The 16,715-nt window shown below is 43.8% G+C and overlaps 1 protein-coding gene across 2 annotated transcripts in view; it reads right to left on the minus strand.

Annotated features, from left to right (window-relative positions):
- The window catches only part of GRB14 (growth factor receptor bound protein 14), a 92,581-nt gene extending 91,532 nt beyond the window's left edge, over positions 1 to 1,049 (minus strand). Inside the window, exon 1 of one of the 2 annotated variants that reach the window (XM_019522716.1) lies at positions 833 to 1,049. In XM_019522716.1, the coding sequence (XP_019378261.1) occupies positions 833 to 895 (63 nt within the window). In that variant the 5' untranslated portion in view covers positions 896 to 1,049. The remainder of the gene's footprint in view (positions 1 to 832) is intronic. The other variant, XM_019522715.1, reaches the window with a different exon arrangement.
- Positions 1,050 to 16,715: the final 15,666 nt, after the last annotated feature.

Genomic DNA, 16,715 nt, shown 5'->3' on the forward strand with positions numbered 1-16,715 from the left:
GGGGGGGGGGGGGGGAAATCGCTGCTCCATCCTTCACCCTGGATTTTTAAATGTCCACTCATCCGCACTCCGTAGGATTAGCTAGTGTAACTCTAGCTATGTTCCACTGTATAATAAAAACTAGATAATTCTGCATTGTGGCCACCTTTAAAAGTTAAACCCTTACATTAATTCTGGCAAAGAATAATTTTACATTTTAAAAAGGCTATTGGAAAATATTATAAAATGCAAAGCTTATTACACCAATACCCTGAAGACTGAATACGTACTAGTCTTCAACAAATTCAAAATGTTAGCCAAAAAGTTAGCAAAAGTGTAAAAACAGATCTTGAGACAAAACCTGTGGAAGTCTTCTGGTTTACTTCAATAAGCACTGATCAGGATCAAGCTCATTAAAAAAAATAAAACCTTACACAAATCTTTGCTGTAATACTGAGAAACAGAATTATGACACTTTCTTTTTGGTTAGGCAGGCTGAAACATTTTATAAATACAGTTTCCTGTCCTGTAAGGTACAGTACTATAACCACAGAAGAAGCTGTATATGATGAACAGTCTAACATTCAAGTCCAATAGAAGAAATAAACACACTTCATTAATTTTAAAGAATACAGTAATTAAATTAACATTTTCTTATTTACCTCAGGAACTTACCATGTCCTTGCCATGGCTACATTCAATGTTTTTAATACGTTGCTTGCATACATTTTTCAACTACAGCAACCCTCCCCCCCTGCCCCCCCACCAAACACACACACACATACACACACACACACACACACACACACACACACACACAAGCAAATGTTATAAGATTTAATAACTGCCATACCCTCTTTTGCAGAACTATTGGAGTAACTGTAGGCAAGGTTACCCTTCTTGCATACAAGTTCATGTCTGCTCTTCACAGAACTAGATTAACAACCTGCGTTCAGGTCATACATGAAATAAAGCAAGTCCTTGGCAGGATTCCCTGAAGCTTCAGTTCTCAGACCCAAATACCTTAGAGTCAGTGAAAAGAAACAGCTAAGAATGCAATAAATGTCATTCTGTTTATATGATCCCAATCCTACCCAAAGCCAATAAAGGGTGACTCTGGGATAGGGCTAACTAGGAACCAACCAATCAAAGAGCTTGAAAACTTTTCCTTTGGCCTTGGAAACACATTCTGATACTTTTGTTTAAGATATTTAAAGAACCAGATTAACATGCACTTAAATCACTCTGAATTGTCTCCTCTCTCCACCTCTCCTCAATCTTCAAAAAAGCAGCAGTGTAATTCTCTGCCTTCTTTGCTGGTAATTCTGGCTTTTCATTAGTGTGTGCAATTTATGTGAGCTAAAAATATTTATACATCTGCAATTTTTTCAAAATAGTGCAAAATAGAGATATGCTTGTCTTCAAACATAAAACAAGGTGGAGTATTCAGTAGACGTGATTAGAGTTGTAAGATCAGACATTTTTTTTTTTTACGGATTTCAGATATAACTTGAGTGTGAATAACAAGGTAAATTTACAACAATAGTTCATATCAAGAGTTCATAAAATTCAAGCAATGATGCAACTATTACAGTATTTAAAAAAAACTAGTATAAGTAAATTATTTAGCACATGCCTTATGAGCTGTGTACATATCCTTGAAGTGTCCAGAGCTGACTTGGCAAATTCCACAGCAGTCCATGCCAAAACTACCTTATCTTTCTTGATACTGATTTTTTCTTGGAATAATTGGAAGATGAAAACAGCCATTAATGCTCAGAATAGGGTAAGGGAAAAAATGCTACTGGCCACAATAAAGAAATAAATTCTGCTGAGTTGAGTAGAAGCAGTTCTACAATCTCAGATCAAGAGGTTTTTTTTAAGTTGCAAATTAGGTGCAACAGGTCACTGGTACCTATATGGGTGAAACTAGACCCCAGAATTCAGTGTGCTTATTCTTGTACTGACCATGGTGATGAAGCCCATAAGTAAAGTAGATTTAAGCACATTCTTGTATGTTTGGATAGACTAGGCCCAGATCTGGGCCTCAAATCCTCTTTTGTAAAAAATAAAAAAACAAAAAAAACCCCCAAAAACTGCAAATTAAAAATCAAATAATGTAACCTGGTATATGTTTGTGCTGAAATCTACAGCTGTCACAGAATAACAAAATATTGTCAACTAACAGGAATTACCGGTAAACATCTTCCTGAATTTTCTGTTGTCCTTGATTATGACAGGAAGGAAGAAAATACCTACCAAACATTGATGTTAAATCCACAGAGAAGTCCAATTGGGGGAGAGTTAACTTTTTATCCTGTTCATTTTAAATGACAGTCTTTGAATAAAGACATAAAAAAAACTTAAAAATGGCATAAAAATGTAGCAAAAATAATTCTGCTGACTCATAAATAAATGTTCAGTTTTAAGCTTGGCTGATTTTGCAATAAGGCTACAGAAATGCCAAATCCTTAGTAATTACCCAGTCTCCTATATATGAAGTATATAACTCTGTCCCAGGGGACGAGAAATGAGGGGACAGGAGACCCCTCCCACAGCAGGACCCAGGGTGGAGACAGCCCATCCCAGCAAGGGAAACCCTGAAGACAGGGTGAACTTACCTTTTCCAGGGAGAGAAGGGATGGACAAGCCACGCCAGGACGGAACACACATTCAGTTAGTGAGCCGCTTTTATCTCTGGCTAAAAGTAGCTTGGGTGAATGACATCACATGAGAACACCACCCAGCAAAGATAAAAGCTGGTGGCGAGGAAACAGCTGCAGAGGCACTGCAGGGAGCAGGCTGCGAGTGCTTCCTGCACTGGGCAACTGGGCAAGGACAGCACCAGCTGCTACTGGGGGACCCAAGGGAGGACCCATTGGAGGGTCATCCCTTGAAGAGATGAGGATGGCATCAAGGGACTATGGAGCCATAGATGTCGGAGTTGTGAGTGTGGAAGGCTAAGACCCCACTCCCCTTTTCTTTGCTTGCTAAGTTGTTCTTTTATGGATTACCCTAAGGGGCCCTAAGAAAAGGATTAGGGCCAAAGGGAGACTCTCAGGGAACAGGAGTGGCCGGGGCAGCACTGTTAGCTCCAATGCAGCCAGGAAGATCCAGCATAGCAACAGGGACAGTCGAACATCCCAAAGAAATCTTGGACAGAGCAACATCATTAGGGACCCTGCAGACAAGGAGGGCCCAGGAGGCAACATTGGAGGGCAAGCCAATCAACCATCAAGTGGCCATCTTAAGGGCTGGCATGTGGCTGGGGTGTAGGGGAGATGGAGCCCCAAGAACAGCCACTAGAAAGTACAACCGACCCATGAGGGGCTACAAGAGGGAGCCCCACCACTGAAAGGAAGACCCAACTTGTGGCAGGCAAGTTTTGGGGTTTCCCTCAAGGAGAATGCGAGCCCTTGCCAAGACCAGAGGAACAAATGCTGCAGCAACCCAGGGTGCACGCTCCAAGGTGGCAAGGGAGCACTTATACGAGACCAGGCAGGCACAAACTCATTTACTTGAATATCTCTGCTTACCTTGAGAGCCAAGTAAAAATATTCCTTACAATTTTGCGAGGATATAAGCTTATACTGTAGTTCAAATTTTATTTTGAATTCTGTAACACCTATCATGAACACCCTGTTCCTCTACTATAGAGCTTATAGTTTGACCACAATAATGTTAAATGTTTATTTTTTTCACCTTTTACTCCAATTAAGAATGTTTATCTCCTATGGGGACATCCCCCCCCCCCCCACACACACACACAATCTTCCACAATGCAACTTTAAAATTTTTCAGTAAATCCTGAGACAAACCTGGGGTTCTAGAGCCTGATCCTGCAATCACTTTACTCATGACAATAAGTTACTTATCCATGTATTTGCAGGATTTGTAAACACCAATGACAGCTCTTGCCCTTAACTATGATAGAAAGAAAAAGAAAAACCAATAATAGCAAACCCAGTACATTTCATCAATGGCTATTTTGGGAAAGAATAAAAATAACCCAAACCTTTTTAATCTTACCCTTGGGTAAGGAAGTTCCTTGTCTGGTGCAAAGCCTTGTCCTACATGTATGCAAGGTGAAGCAAAAGATTATTTTTCTCAATGAAGTTAGCTATACTTTTTTTTTTTTTTTTAAATCTAGGTAGGTGTACCAACCACATCTGCTAGGGTATTTTCTTACTTCCCAAAGAGTGTGTGCAGTTTTAAACTTATAATGGATTGAAAAGCCTTTATTCAGATGATTATCTTTTTTTGAAAACATACATATGCACATGGAAGGCTGTGTTCTGAAGAGGATGCTAAGCGGGGGAGGGGGTGGAGGGAAGGACTGTGGGGTATTTTGGCCTCTCAATTTCCACAAGCACCATTGTGGGGGACAGACTCAGCTTCTAGTTCCAATCAGTCCTCAGTTTAAAAGTCAAGACAAATCCTGTTCATCTCCATCAACAATCACTAATAATACCACTAAAGGCTTAATTACATTTTCAGTGACAAATAAGATCCCTTGGTTTTTTACAGGTTATAGATGTAAAAGACTTGGCCCTAGAACACCAGCTTTATGTTGACAATGCAAAAGAAAGGAATAGAATCCAGCCCACTCGCTCTTAGCTGTGTTGGCTCTCTAGGGCTAACATGCTTGTGCAGCTTTTCACTCCTATTTTTGTCACCAACATAGCAGCTATGACTGTGACTATACTGAGCAGGAAGGTGTCAGTACTTTTCAGAGACCTGAATTTATATCATGTTAAACAATATGCTATGGATATTCTGAGAAAATCTGTTACGGCTTTTTTTTAAACAATTTACCTATTTGGAGAGATCTAAAACCTGTTGAAATGCATAACAAAAGTCAGAAAATACAAGCAAGCGTTTTGACAGCAGCACATACTATAAATATATCTTTCCGTGGAGTAAGGTTGGTCCTTCAGTTGAGTCACTAGGTGAAACAAGATCTTGATTCTATTCTTGGCTCTGCCAAAGTGGGCTAGTAAGTTTTGTGACTCCATTTTTATATCTCTAGAACAGAGATAACACTGTTAAGCAGTTAAATAATTAGTTTTCAGAACACCTTTCAGACTCTTAACAGAACTGTTACTTAACCTATTCAAGTCAAGTCTTACATCCTGTATTTACTCAAATACAAGATGACCCTGAATATAAAATGACTTCCCAATAATTAGATTCTGTATATGGAAAACTTAAAAATTTGATATAATTTTTCAGGTATAGAAACTGATTACTGGAGGTTTGCCTTGAGTTTGTCCCCTTCCCACTGTTACAACAGGGCAAATAAATTTGGCAGATCAGGTAGCCCCCTTGCTCTCTGAGCTCCCTCTAACTTCTGCCCCCTACAGCCCTTTCTCCCTCTGCTTATTGTCAGACCCTGCTCTCCCTAAGCACACGGGGCGTGTCTACACATGCATATTTAATGTGCATTAGCCTGATTTAAGGTGCATTCAAAGCATGTGTCTACATGTGCGCACCCTTAATGCACCTTAAAAAATGGCGATTTGAGGCTATTTGAGCCTAAATTTGATACCTGCATAAAGCAGGTATCAAATTTATACACAAATACTTAAATTGCGTTAGTGAACACGTGGACATGCTAATATGTATTAACACAATGTGTGCCCATTGATTTGGGACTAAATTTAGTCCCAAGTCAGTCCACACACCCACTTCAATGCATATTAGCACGTGCACATGCACATAGAAGTGAGGGGCAAATTTGAAAACACTGACCTTGAAATAAACATACCTGTAATAATTTGCACAAAATTATTACAGGTACCCATAGACTTAATTTATACAGAACCGATGAATTTTACCTTTTTTGAAATTGCTGCAAGTTTAGCACAGGTACTGCATAAACAAACTTTTAAGTAGCACTTTTGTACCTACTTATATACATAGTAGAAACTATGCATGATATTAGTCCAAAGCCAAAAAGATCATGATTTACCCTATAGTTCATTGGGCTGGGTCTCAGCAGAGTCAACAGTATTTCAAGCCATGGTGACCCTATAGCTCAGCACTGCTCAGTATGTGTGTGTACTCCAAATACCCATCACAAAAGATCCATGTGCTAATTAGCCCTCCACTCATGACTGGAACCAGGTGTTCTTGTCATGAGTCCTAGAATCCTCTAGTAATTTATACGCAGATGAGGTGCAGGGCAACCTGACCCAGCTTCACGTCATGGAAGGTGGAGCCACACTGATCATATGTGGCACGCTATGAGACGTATAACGACAGAGGGGTTCTGGGTGAACTCTTTGGGGCCCTGTTTGGTGACATCTGCCAGACATTTAAGGCCGATGAAGAAACAGGATTCATTCGAAATCGTAAAGAAAGGCACATCTCAGCTGTGGGAGTGAAAAGGAAGTTGAAATATATTAAATATAGTGGCTCAGTATGACCTGAAGAAGAGTTGGCGCTCAGTGGGACTGTGCGCAATGTACGCTACTGTGCATCTTAGATGAGCTGCACTAACCTTTCCTTATGGTAGGTTCTATCAGCATCTCTGCCTTTTTGGCTGGGATCACACGTAACATTTCTGGCACCAAGCGGAGGGTGTCAAGGCTGGCTCTGGCCCTGCCAGTGCCAGCCTGATATTGCAGTATCTCCAGACTTGTGACAGTTCCCTGAGGGAACACCTTCCTGTTTTTTTAAGGGCTCCACATAGTAAAAAAGGTCCCCATCAGCGGGCATTTTTTACACATACTCCCAATGCAGTGCTGGGCACTTTTAATTAGCGAGCCACACTAATTAAAAGCACCCGCATGTCACATGCAGCAGAGGTGGACTGTACCTCTGCACCGAGAAAGTGGCGGTGATGTGCTTTGAACAAAATCACATTGAAAGTGTTTTAGTTCAAAGCGCACTATCGCCATTTTCTTAGCATGGAGATGCACTGGGCTGCTGATACACGACGCACGAGGCTGCCAGAGCACATTAATTTATGCACTCCTACAGACTTGACTGAGTCTGCTCTGATATGCTGGATTTCCAGTGCGTCAGAGTGGTCTCCCTTCATGTGTGTAAGCAGTATGTCTGCCCAATACAGGACATGTGTTTTATAATCATACCCAGTTTTAGCTGCATTTAATCAACTTCCATAATAACCATTATAAGCACATGCTGCTTTTGGCATCAGTTTAATGATGGCCAGCATATTTAATGAGGTCTCCTTGTATGGGAATGTAAGACAAGGGGCTTTTCCCGTCATGCTGATTGGGGGAGGGAGGCCTCATCTTGTAGTCAATTAAATATAGTACGTGGTTTGACAAGTCTATTTGTTAAACTACCTCATTTCTTTACAAGAGCCACAGAATGGTCAGTTATTCCAAATGTCTGTCTTTTAACTAGACGGATCAAGGTTAAGCTATGAAGGTTATTGAGAAAGTACATACAGGAACCTTTGCATATTTCTGAGAATAGATTATCTTAACAAATTAAACATCAACTCTAAGTGTCTGGTTTCCATTTCCCCTCCCCACCCTCCAAGCCCTTTTCCTGGTAAAAGCAACTGGAATAAGGTCTTATACCCAAATTCAACATGCAGCATGATTTCAGATAGGGCTGGAATAATGTTTAATGATTAATTCCCAGGCAGAAACAGCTCCATTAAAACAGGCTATATTAACCTGTAAAACAACATGTAGAATATACAATTTGAACTCTAAACACCTAGGAAATTTAAGTCAAGGTTGATTTCCCCACACGCCCCTCTTCCACATATTTAACTTCTGCCTTATTAAGAAACTAAATATGACAGAGCATAGAATTCTAACAGCATGCTCTTTAATTATAGGGAGATTACACCACATCCACCTTTCCAGCCTATGCTGGCAACACACTACATATAACAAGCAGCATGTCAAGACAGGTTAAGGACAAGCTATGACAGCCTTGAGATTCCAAACCCTGTGCTGAAAACTGTCTGCAAATGTAGCATTTGGTTGTTCTCACTGGATTGCCAATAGCTTTCTGCTAGCACAACTACAAGCCATTTAACTAGGCAAAGGAACAAGATGTGCAGTGTGCAGTTTGCATCGTGCTTACTTCATGTTACTTGAGAACCGATCTGAGTAAAGAGAGAAGGAATAAGAGAGGTAAAAATTGGCAATTGCATGGCACCAGGGATATATGTGCAAGCAAGGCATACTAGTTATTTTCTTTCCTCTAGAAAAAGCCTTAACTATTTTGTACAGAGAGCTAATGTCGCCATCTTTCTAAAATGTTATTTAAATGTCAATCTTACAGTTCAAAAGTGAATGAAATTATCTTGTCAGCTAATTTCAACAACAGTTCTCATACATTTATACAAGGTCTACGGGGTGTACTAGGAGACATATTTCTGCAGTCTTAAAATGTATTTTCCTGTATCATAATGCTTAGTGGTCGGAAGGGACCTAAACAGATCATCAGGTCCAACCCCCAGCCAAATATCTGTCCAGCCTCCTTTTGAAGACCCCCAAGGTAGAAGAGAGTACCACCTCACTTGGGAGTCCATTCCAGAGCTTGGCAGCCCTAACTGTGAAGTAATGTTTCCTGGTGTCCAGCCTGAACCTTCTCTCTATCAATTTGTGGCCATTATTCTTAGTAACCCAAGGTGGTGCCCAGGGGAACAGAGCCTCCCCCAATTCTCACTGGTCCCCCCGGTGACTTTGTAAATAGCCACCAGATCCCCTCTCAGACTTCTCCTGTGGAGGCTGAATAGGTTCAGGCCCTTTAGCCTCTCTTCATAGGGCCTGCCCCACTGCCCCTTTGCGAGTGGCCCTCCTCTGGACCCTCTCAATGCCAGCCGCATCCCTCCTGAAGTGAGGTGCCCAGGACTGGATGCGGTACTCCAACTGCAGTGTGACCAGTACCACATAGAGGGGAAGGATCACCTCCCTGGACCTGCTTGTGAAGCATCCATAGATGCATGACATGGTGAGATTAGCTCTACCCACCGCTTCCTTGCATTGGCGGCTCGTGTTCATCCTGGGGTCAACAATGACTCCAAAATCCCTTTTTGTCACCGTGTTGCAGAAGAGGTTGCTGGCCATAGAGCACCAGTCTGAGGAGAGACAACAGCAAAGCTTACTTTGGGGTGCTCAGGGTGTGCAGACTAGAGGCTGGAAAGGAAGCGCTGAGCTTTTTTGGAGTACTCAGGGCTCTGTGGACAGAGAGAGAATACCTAAGCTAACCCTGTGGTGCCCAGCACTTTGTGAGACTGAGGACAGAGGTACTGCTTAACCCTTTGGAAGGGACAGGTTTTTCTTGCTCTGTAGCTTTTGCCCCCACTAAATGTCTTTACTGAAGAGAAGCCTTCTGCTCTGCTGTTTGATGCGCCTCTCCCTTCGATGTTCCACTTTCAGGAGATGAACTGGAAGGCAGTTCCCCAAGACTGGGCCTAAGGTCTAAGACTTTTAAGGAGCCAGGGCTCCCCCCAAAACTCTAAAAGCCATGCCAACTAATGTACTAAGGGAAACCAGATAAGACTGGGGGTCCTAAACAAGAACTGTCTTTGAGGAATCCATGATTAACAGGCAAACAATATAATTTACTTAGAAAGAGAGAAAAACAGGCAGATTGGGAGAACTCAGACAACGTGGAATGCTACGACAGCTTGCATAGGCATGGAAGCAAAGATTTAGTTTTTATAAAATACGAGCCAGCTTACTCATAAGAAAATGAAAGTATTGCTTTATAACATTGGGCAGGGGGAGAGAAGTGATCAGGGAGCCAGCGAACAGGGGATGCAAACAGGGTAAGCATTTTGCAGGCAGTTGCTGGGGGCAGGAGGAGAAAGGGAGAGAAGCCAGGTACCAGATCCTGCCCAGGGAAGGTAAGCGATCCAGCTGCCTGTGCCTTTGGTTTGCTGAGTGTTTGTTTGGTGGGTTGTGTGTGTGGGGGCTGTGTACTCCAATAAGCCAGGAACAATTGCTATCTGCTGACTGATTGCTGCCGAGGCCTGACAGAAGCCCTAACGAGGGGGCAGAGCCAGTCCAGGCCCAGCAGGGTATAAAAAAGGAGACTCCCCAGGCAACCAGGGAGTCAGCAAAGAGGGACTGCAAGCAGGGTAAGCAGCTTGCAGAACAGTTCATGCCCCTCCTCCCCGCTTTTTGAGGGGCAAGCCTTTCAGCTGGGCATGAGGAAGCAGGAAAAAAGGGAATCCTTTGAGACCAATGAGCAATAAATAGGCCAGCTTCCAGGCCAGTTCACTAGGGAAGGTCTGCTTGGAAAAAGAGCAGTAAGAGAGAGAAGGCAGATTGAGAGACCCAGGGAAATGGCTGGAGGATGTCGCAATGCCAGAGCCACTGCCACTACTTGCACCTGTGAGGTGTCTGTCCAGGCAGCACAACTAACTATTGACACTTCCACCCAGGTCCAGGTTTGGCACTGTGGGGACTGTGGCTTGCAGGCTCCTTCCAGTGATGGCCAGGTCAGGCAGTGCCTGGGTGTGAGCAGCGCCTCTTGGTGGTGTCTCTCAGGGAACACGCAAGAAAACTACAGGAGGAGATGGCAAGGCTCTGAAGCATCCTCTGCCATGAGCAGTTCATCTATTTGATACTGGAGGAGACCTTCGGGACTGTGGAGGTAGAAATGCCAGCTGCACTACAGAAGAGAGAGGGCCTGGACATGCATAGAGGGTGGAAGGTGGAGACTTGTGATTTTTGGCAGCAAGCAGAGATATTCACCTCCACCTGCAGTGGTTTGCCTGGAGAACAGATATGCAGCCCTAGCAGCAGAGAGGGAGGAGCACATTCCAATGGTGGAAGAAGGCGGCCAGGCTTCACCAAGGTGGTAAAGATTGAGACAACTGCCACCAAAAAGAAGTGGTGGCGCATGGTGGTGGTTGAAGAATCCCGCCTGCTAACCTGACGTGTTGTCTCAGGAAGTCTGCTGCTTACCTGGATCCAAGATGTCACAGAGCGACTACTGAGGTTCATCCAGCCCTCTGACTACTACCTCATGCTGCTCATCCATGCAGGCACCAGTGATACTGCCAGGGGAGACCCTGAGCATATCACGGGTGACAACAGGGCTCAGGGTGCAAGGATGAGGGTCTGGGGCTCAGGTTGTATTCTCATCAATGCTTCTGGCCAAGAGAAAGGGCCCAGGCAGCAGCAGGTGCTTCCTGCGGATCAACACCTTGCTGCACATGCGGTTTCACCAGCAGGGCTTTGGCTTCTTTGACCATGAGATATTCCTTCAAGGAAAAGGATGGTTTAGGAAGAGAAGGGATCCACTTGATAAAGAGTAGGAAGAGCATCTTCATAGACAGGCTCACAAATCTAGTGAAGAGGGCTTTAAGCTAGGTTCACCAGGGGATGGAGACCAAAGCCCTGAGGTACGTGGGGAAACAGGAGACGTAGAGGAAAAGCAAGCAAGGGGGGGCAACAGAGGGGGTGCTCTCATACTTCCTGGGAAATCAGGGCAATCAACTAGTTACCTCAGATGCCTGTACAGAAATGCACAGAGCCTGGGAAACAAGCAGACAGAACTGGAAGTCCTCGCACAGTCACAGCACTATGATGTGATTGGAATAAAAGAGACTTGGTGGGATAGACTGGAGCAGTGTCATGGATGGGTACAAACTAATCAGGAAGGACAAGCAGGGGAGAAGAGGAGCAGGAGTTGCACTTCATATAAAAGAGTCATATGATTGCTCAGAGCTCCTGTATGAAGCTGGAGATCAGCCTGTTGAGAGTCTCTGGGTTAGGGTGAAAGGGTAAGGCAACAAGGGTGATGTTGTGGGGGTCTGCTATAGACCACCAGATAAAGAAGTGGTGAATGGGGCTTTCTTCAAATATCTAGCTGAATTTTCCCGATCACAGGCCCTGGTTCTCATGGGGGACTTCAACTGCCCTGACATCTGCTGGAAATGCAATACAGCAGCGCACATGCAATCCAGGAAGTTTTTGGAGTGTGTTGGTGATAACTTCCTGGTACAAGTGCTGGAGCGGCCAACTAGGGACCATGGGTTTTTTTACCTGTTGCTCACAAACAGAGAAGAATTTGTGGGGAATGTAATAGTGGATGGCAACTTGGGCAGCATTGACCATGAGATGACCGAGTTCAGGATCCTGAGGAAAGAAAGAAGTAGAGCAGCAGAGTATGGACCCTGGACTTCAGAAAAACAGATTTCAACTCACTCAAGAAACGGATAAGCAGTTAGGCAGGATCCCCTGAGATGCTAGTCTGAGGGGGAGAGGAATCCAGGAGAGCTGGCTGTACTTTAAAGAAACCTTACTGAGAGCACAGGAACAAACCATCCTGATGCACTAGCAAAGGAAGACTAGCAAATATGGCAGAAGCCCAGCTTGGCTTAGCAGGGAACTCTTCAGTAGGCTAAAAAACAAAAAGGAAGCTTATAAGTAGAAACTTGGAATAACAACTAGGGAGGAGTATAAGAGTATTGCTCCCACACATAGGGATAAAAATCAGGAAGGCCAAAGCACAACTGGAGTTGCAACTAGCAAGGGATGTGAAGATTAAACAAGAAGGATTTCTATAAGTATGTCAGCAATACGTGGAGGATCAGACAAAGTGTGCATAACTTTACTAAATGGCAGAGACAGAGGATGCAGAGAAAGTGAAGTACTCAATACCTTTTTCACCTCAGTCTTCACAGGCGATGTCAGATCCCAGACTATGGCACCTGGCAGCACATCTGGGGGAGGAGGTGAGCAGCCAACAGTAGTGAAAGAACAGGGAGAGACTATTTAGAAAACCTGGATGCATACAAGTCCATGGGGCTGGACTGGATGCACCCAAGGGTGCTGAGGGAGTTGGCCAATGTGACTGGACAGCCATCATGTTTCAAAACTCATGGCAATCAGGAGAGGTCCTGGACAACTGGAAAAGGGCAGACATAGTGCCCATCTTTAAGAAAGGGAAGAAAGAGGAACCAGGGAACTGCACACTGGTCAGCCACACATCAGTTCCTAGAAAAATCATGGAGCAGGTCCTCAATGAATCCATTTCCAAGCACTTTGAAAAGAAAATGATGATTAGGAACAGTCAGCATGCATTTACAAAGAGCAAGTCATGCCTCACCAATCTGATTGTCTTCTGCGATGAGATGGCTGGCTCTGTGGATGCAGAGAAACCAGTGGATGTGATATACCTTGACTTTAACAAGGACATAGGTTTTAGCCATGTTGGTCTACAGACAAAAAATATGCAGAACTTTTGGCAGAGGTTATATCTTTTATTAGACAAACTAAATAAAAGTTAGCTGCTCTGAAATGAAAATTTCATAATTTTTACAACAAAGCAGCAAAAATCTAACACCCAGAGACCTGGAGAATTGCAACCCTGCTCCAGCCAGCCCATTGTTTGAGCTGCATTTGCATACCTGAAGAACAGGCTCCACACTACAGAACTACCTCAACCAGGCAGCTCATTCCATCTGCCTCTCTCCTGTGTAATAGAAAACATCTTACCAAGAAAAAAGAAAAAATTTTTAAAATATATCAACACCCAGCTTACCATCAGACAACTTGGAGGTAAACAGACTGCTTAAACTTCTATTTTATCTTACCTTGCATAGAAGGAAGGAACTTTTCCACCCAGAGGAAACTATAACATCCTTTTTTTACTCCTGTGCCTTATGAATTTTAATTTCTACTTAGGAGAAATGTTACAATCTGTGCTTTCTCTTTTGCCTGAGGAAGGGCGCGTGAGCCTGAAAGCAAGGAGCAACTCACACAAAAGACTCTCACAGATTCAAGGGAACAGACTTCCATCCTCAAGATTCCCCTGTGCAAAAGGAAACTTACTTTCTACCCAAGAGGATTTTTACCACCTTGGAATTGTCCTCAGCCTGAAGAAGGCTGCGTGTGCCTGAAAGCTTGGAAGGAAAGATACTTTTTTGCCATTTCTTAGTTGGTCTAATAAAAGGTATCATCTGTGAACCAAGAGTTCTAGAGTTCTGCATTTGCAAAAATACTTTTTTTGCTATTATTTAGTTGGCCTAATAAAAAAAATATCACCTCTGCCAAAAGTTCTACATATTTTTTTACTTTAGCAAGGCTTTTGATATGGTCTCACAACGTTCTTGCAACCAAGTAGAGGAAGTATGGGTTGAATTAACAGACAGAATGAACACACAGGTGAATAGAAAACTGGCTGGATCATCAGGCTTAGAGAGTTGTAATCAATGGCTTGATGTCTAATTGGCAGCTGGTATCAAGTGAAGTGCCCAGGGATCAATCCTGGGTTTGGTTTTGTTCAGTATTTTCATCAATGACCTGGAGGATGGGATAGAGTGTGCCCTCAGCAAGTTTTCATATGACACCAAGCTAGGGGGAATAGCAGATATGCTGACAGGTAGGGCTAGGATTCAGACAGAATCCTGGAAGATTGTCAACAAATTGGAGTACTGGGCCAAAATAAATCTCATGAGGTTTAATAAGGATAATAAGCACGAAGTCCTGCACTTATGACAGAACAATCCCATGCACTGGTACAGGCTGGGGACTGACTGGCTAAGCAGCAGTTCCAGAGAAAAGGACCTGGGGGTTACAGTGGACAATAAGCTGAATATAAGCCAACAATGTGTCCTTGTTGCAAAGAAGCCTAATGGCATACTGGGCTGCATTAGTAGGAACACTGCCAGCAGGATCAAGGGAAGTGATTCTTCCCCTCTGTTCGACACTGGTGAGGCCACATCTGGAGTACTGTGTCTAGTTCTAGGCCCTCCACTACAGAAAGGATGCGGACAGATTGGAGAGATCCAGAGGAGGGCAATGAAAATGGTTAGGGGGCTGGGGGACATGATTTATGAGGACAGGCTGAGGGAACTGGGCTTATTTAATCCACAGAAGAGAAGACTGAGGGGGGATTTAATAGCAGCCTTTAACTACCTGAAGGGCAGTTATAAAGAAGATGGAGCTAGACTGTTTTCAGTGGTGGCAGATGACAGAACAAGGAGCAATGGGCTCAAGTTGCAACCAGGAAAGTTTAGGTTAGATATTAGGAAAAACTCTTTCACTAGGAGGATAGTAAAACGCTGGAACAAGTTACCTAGAGAGGTTGTGGACTCTCCATCCTTGGAGGCTTTTTAAGACCCATCCAGAAAAAGCCTTGGCTGGATGACCTAATTGGGGATGATCCTGCTTTGATCAGGTGGTTAGACTAGATAACCTCCTGAGCTCCTTTCCACCCCTAATTTTCTATGATTTTATAATTTTACAACTCACCATCCCACTTGCCACCTGTCCTAAACTCTGACAAAGGAGTGTCTGCCCCTGCCCAACCCACCCTCACCTCCCAACCCACATTCCTCTGTAAAAGACAACAAAACATTTCCCCCCAAACAAATTTCCTCCCTTCCTTATCCCTTCTCCCACTCCTGAATCACAAACAGTGGAGTCCCTCCACTCCCTCACTGTCCACCTATGACCCATACCCTGTCGCATTCAAAAGGGGGTATGGCTGAACCCCAAGCCCATTTGTTATGTTAGTCCCTTTCCCACAAGGCAAATACACTGTTCAATTAAAAAAATAATAATAAAATCAAACATACTTCCCTTCCCCCTGTCTTTGGCCCTACTGAAGGGTGACCACAAAGGCATCACTCTTCAACAGTGCCCATCCCAGGATGACCTGCAGTTCCTTTTAAAGTCACAGGCTGGCTGGGACCTTTTCTTCCCAGCTTGGCTGGCCATGTCATTTGCCTGCTCAGCATCCCACCCTTTTCTCTACAAGAAGGTGCACTGCTCCAGTCCACATGGGAGGGATTAGGGGTCTAGCTGTATCAACAGTTTTATGTTGTTACCCAAAATAGGGTCTAGTTTCACCCAAGTTAGCTGGGATCATAATATCACTGTAAGCAGAATCCTGTTCAAAACTTCACAAGCTAAATAACTTTCAGGTCTAACCTGTGGAACTTACAACCACCTTGAAGGATATATTTGATGTCTTACCATGTTATATGTTCCACTAACATGCTGTTTACTCAGGTTAGAAACTGTACTGGCATGGAGTTAAACTTATACATACACAACTTAATTCCCTGGCAGCTCAGAGTTTACACAGGGTAAACACAAACATAAAACAGAACCCAAGACCCCAGGACCAATTAATTGAGAGGCCCCATTTTTTTCTTCATAGATACAGATACAAGGGAAGCACCAATTCCCTACTCCATTCTTCAGGCAGCACACACAGTTTCTCCTTCACAGCTCTCAGTTCACTCATTCCAAAAGCTGGTTCAAGACTTATATGAAACCAATCAATAATGGTAGCAGAAGAACTTCTGAAGCAGACAACAGATATCTGACTAGGACTGTCAAGTGTATACACATCAGGGCCAGGGACAGACATTCAAAAAGCCTGAGCCTGAATTGATTCAATTTGTGCAGGTTAGTCTAACCTGGCTAGGCTGAACTGGTTTGAAACCAGACAGACATTCTCTCTGGACTGAGGAAATGCAGGCACATGCCTGCAGTGGCTCAGGCTAGAAACTGGGTTTGGCGGGGGGGCATTAGAGTAGCCCTCCCTTCCCTTCCATAGAGCTGAGCTGAGGGGAGTGTGTCCAGGCCCTGGCAGGACTCTCTCATTAGGCAGGTCTGCCTGCATGGTCCCAGGCATTTCCCTGTTGGCTGTTCAAGGGGCGGGAGTGTTGCCAGCTCCCAGCCCCAGGCTAGCACTCTCAGGCCAGGGGTGGGGGTGCAGTGCATGCATTTATTGATGATATGGAGCTTTTCAGTCTCCCTTCCTGCTTCGTC

Source organism: Gavialis gangeticus, unplaced genomic scaffold, assembly GCF_001723915.1.
Source record: "Gavialis gangeticus isolate Ggan-Ray unplaced genomic scaffold, GavGan_comp1, whole genome shotgun sequence".
NCBI classification, from domain to species: domain Eukaryota; kingdom Metazoa; phylum Chordata; order Crocodylia; family Gavialidae; genus Gavialis; species Gavialis gangeticus.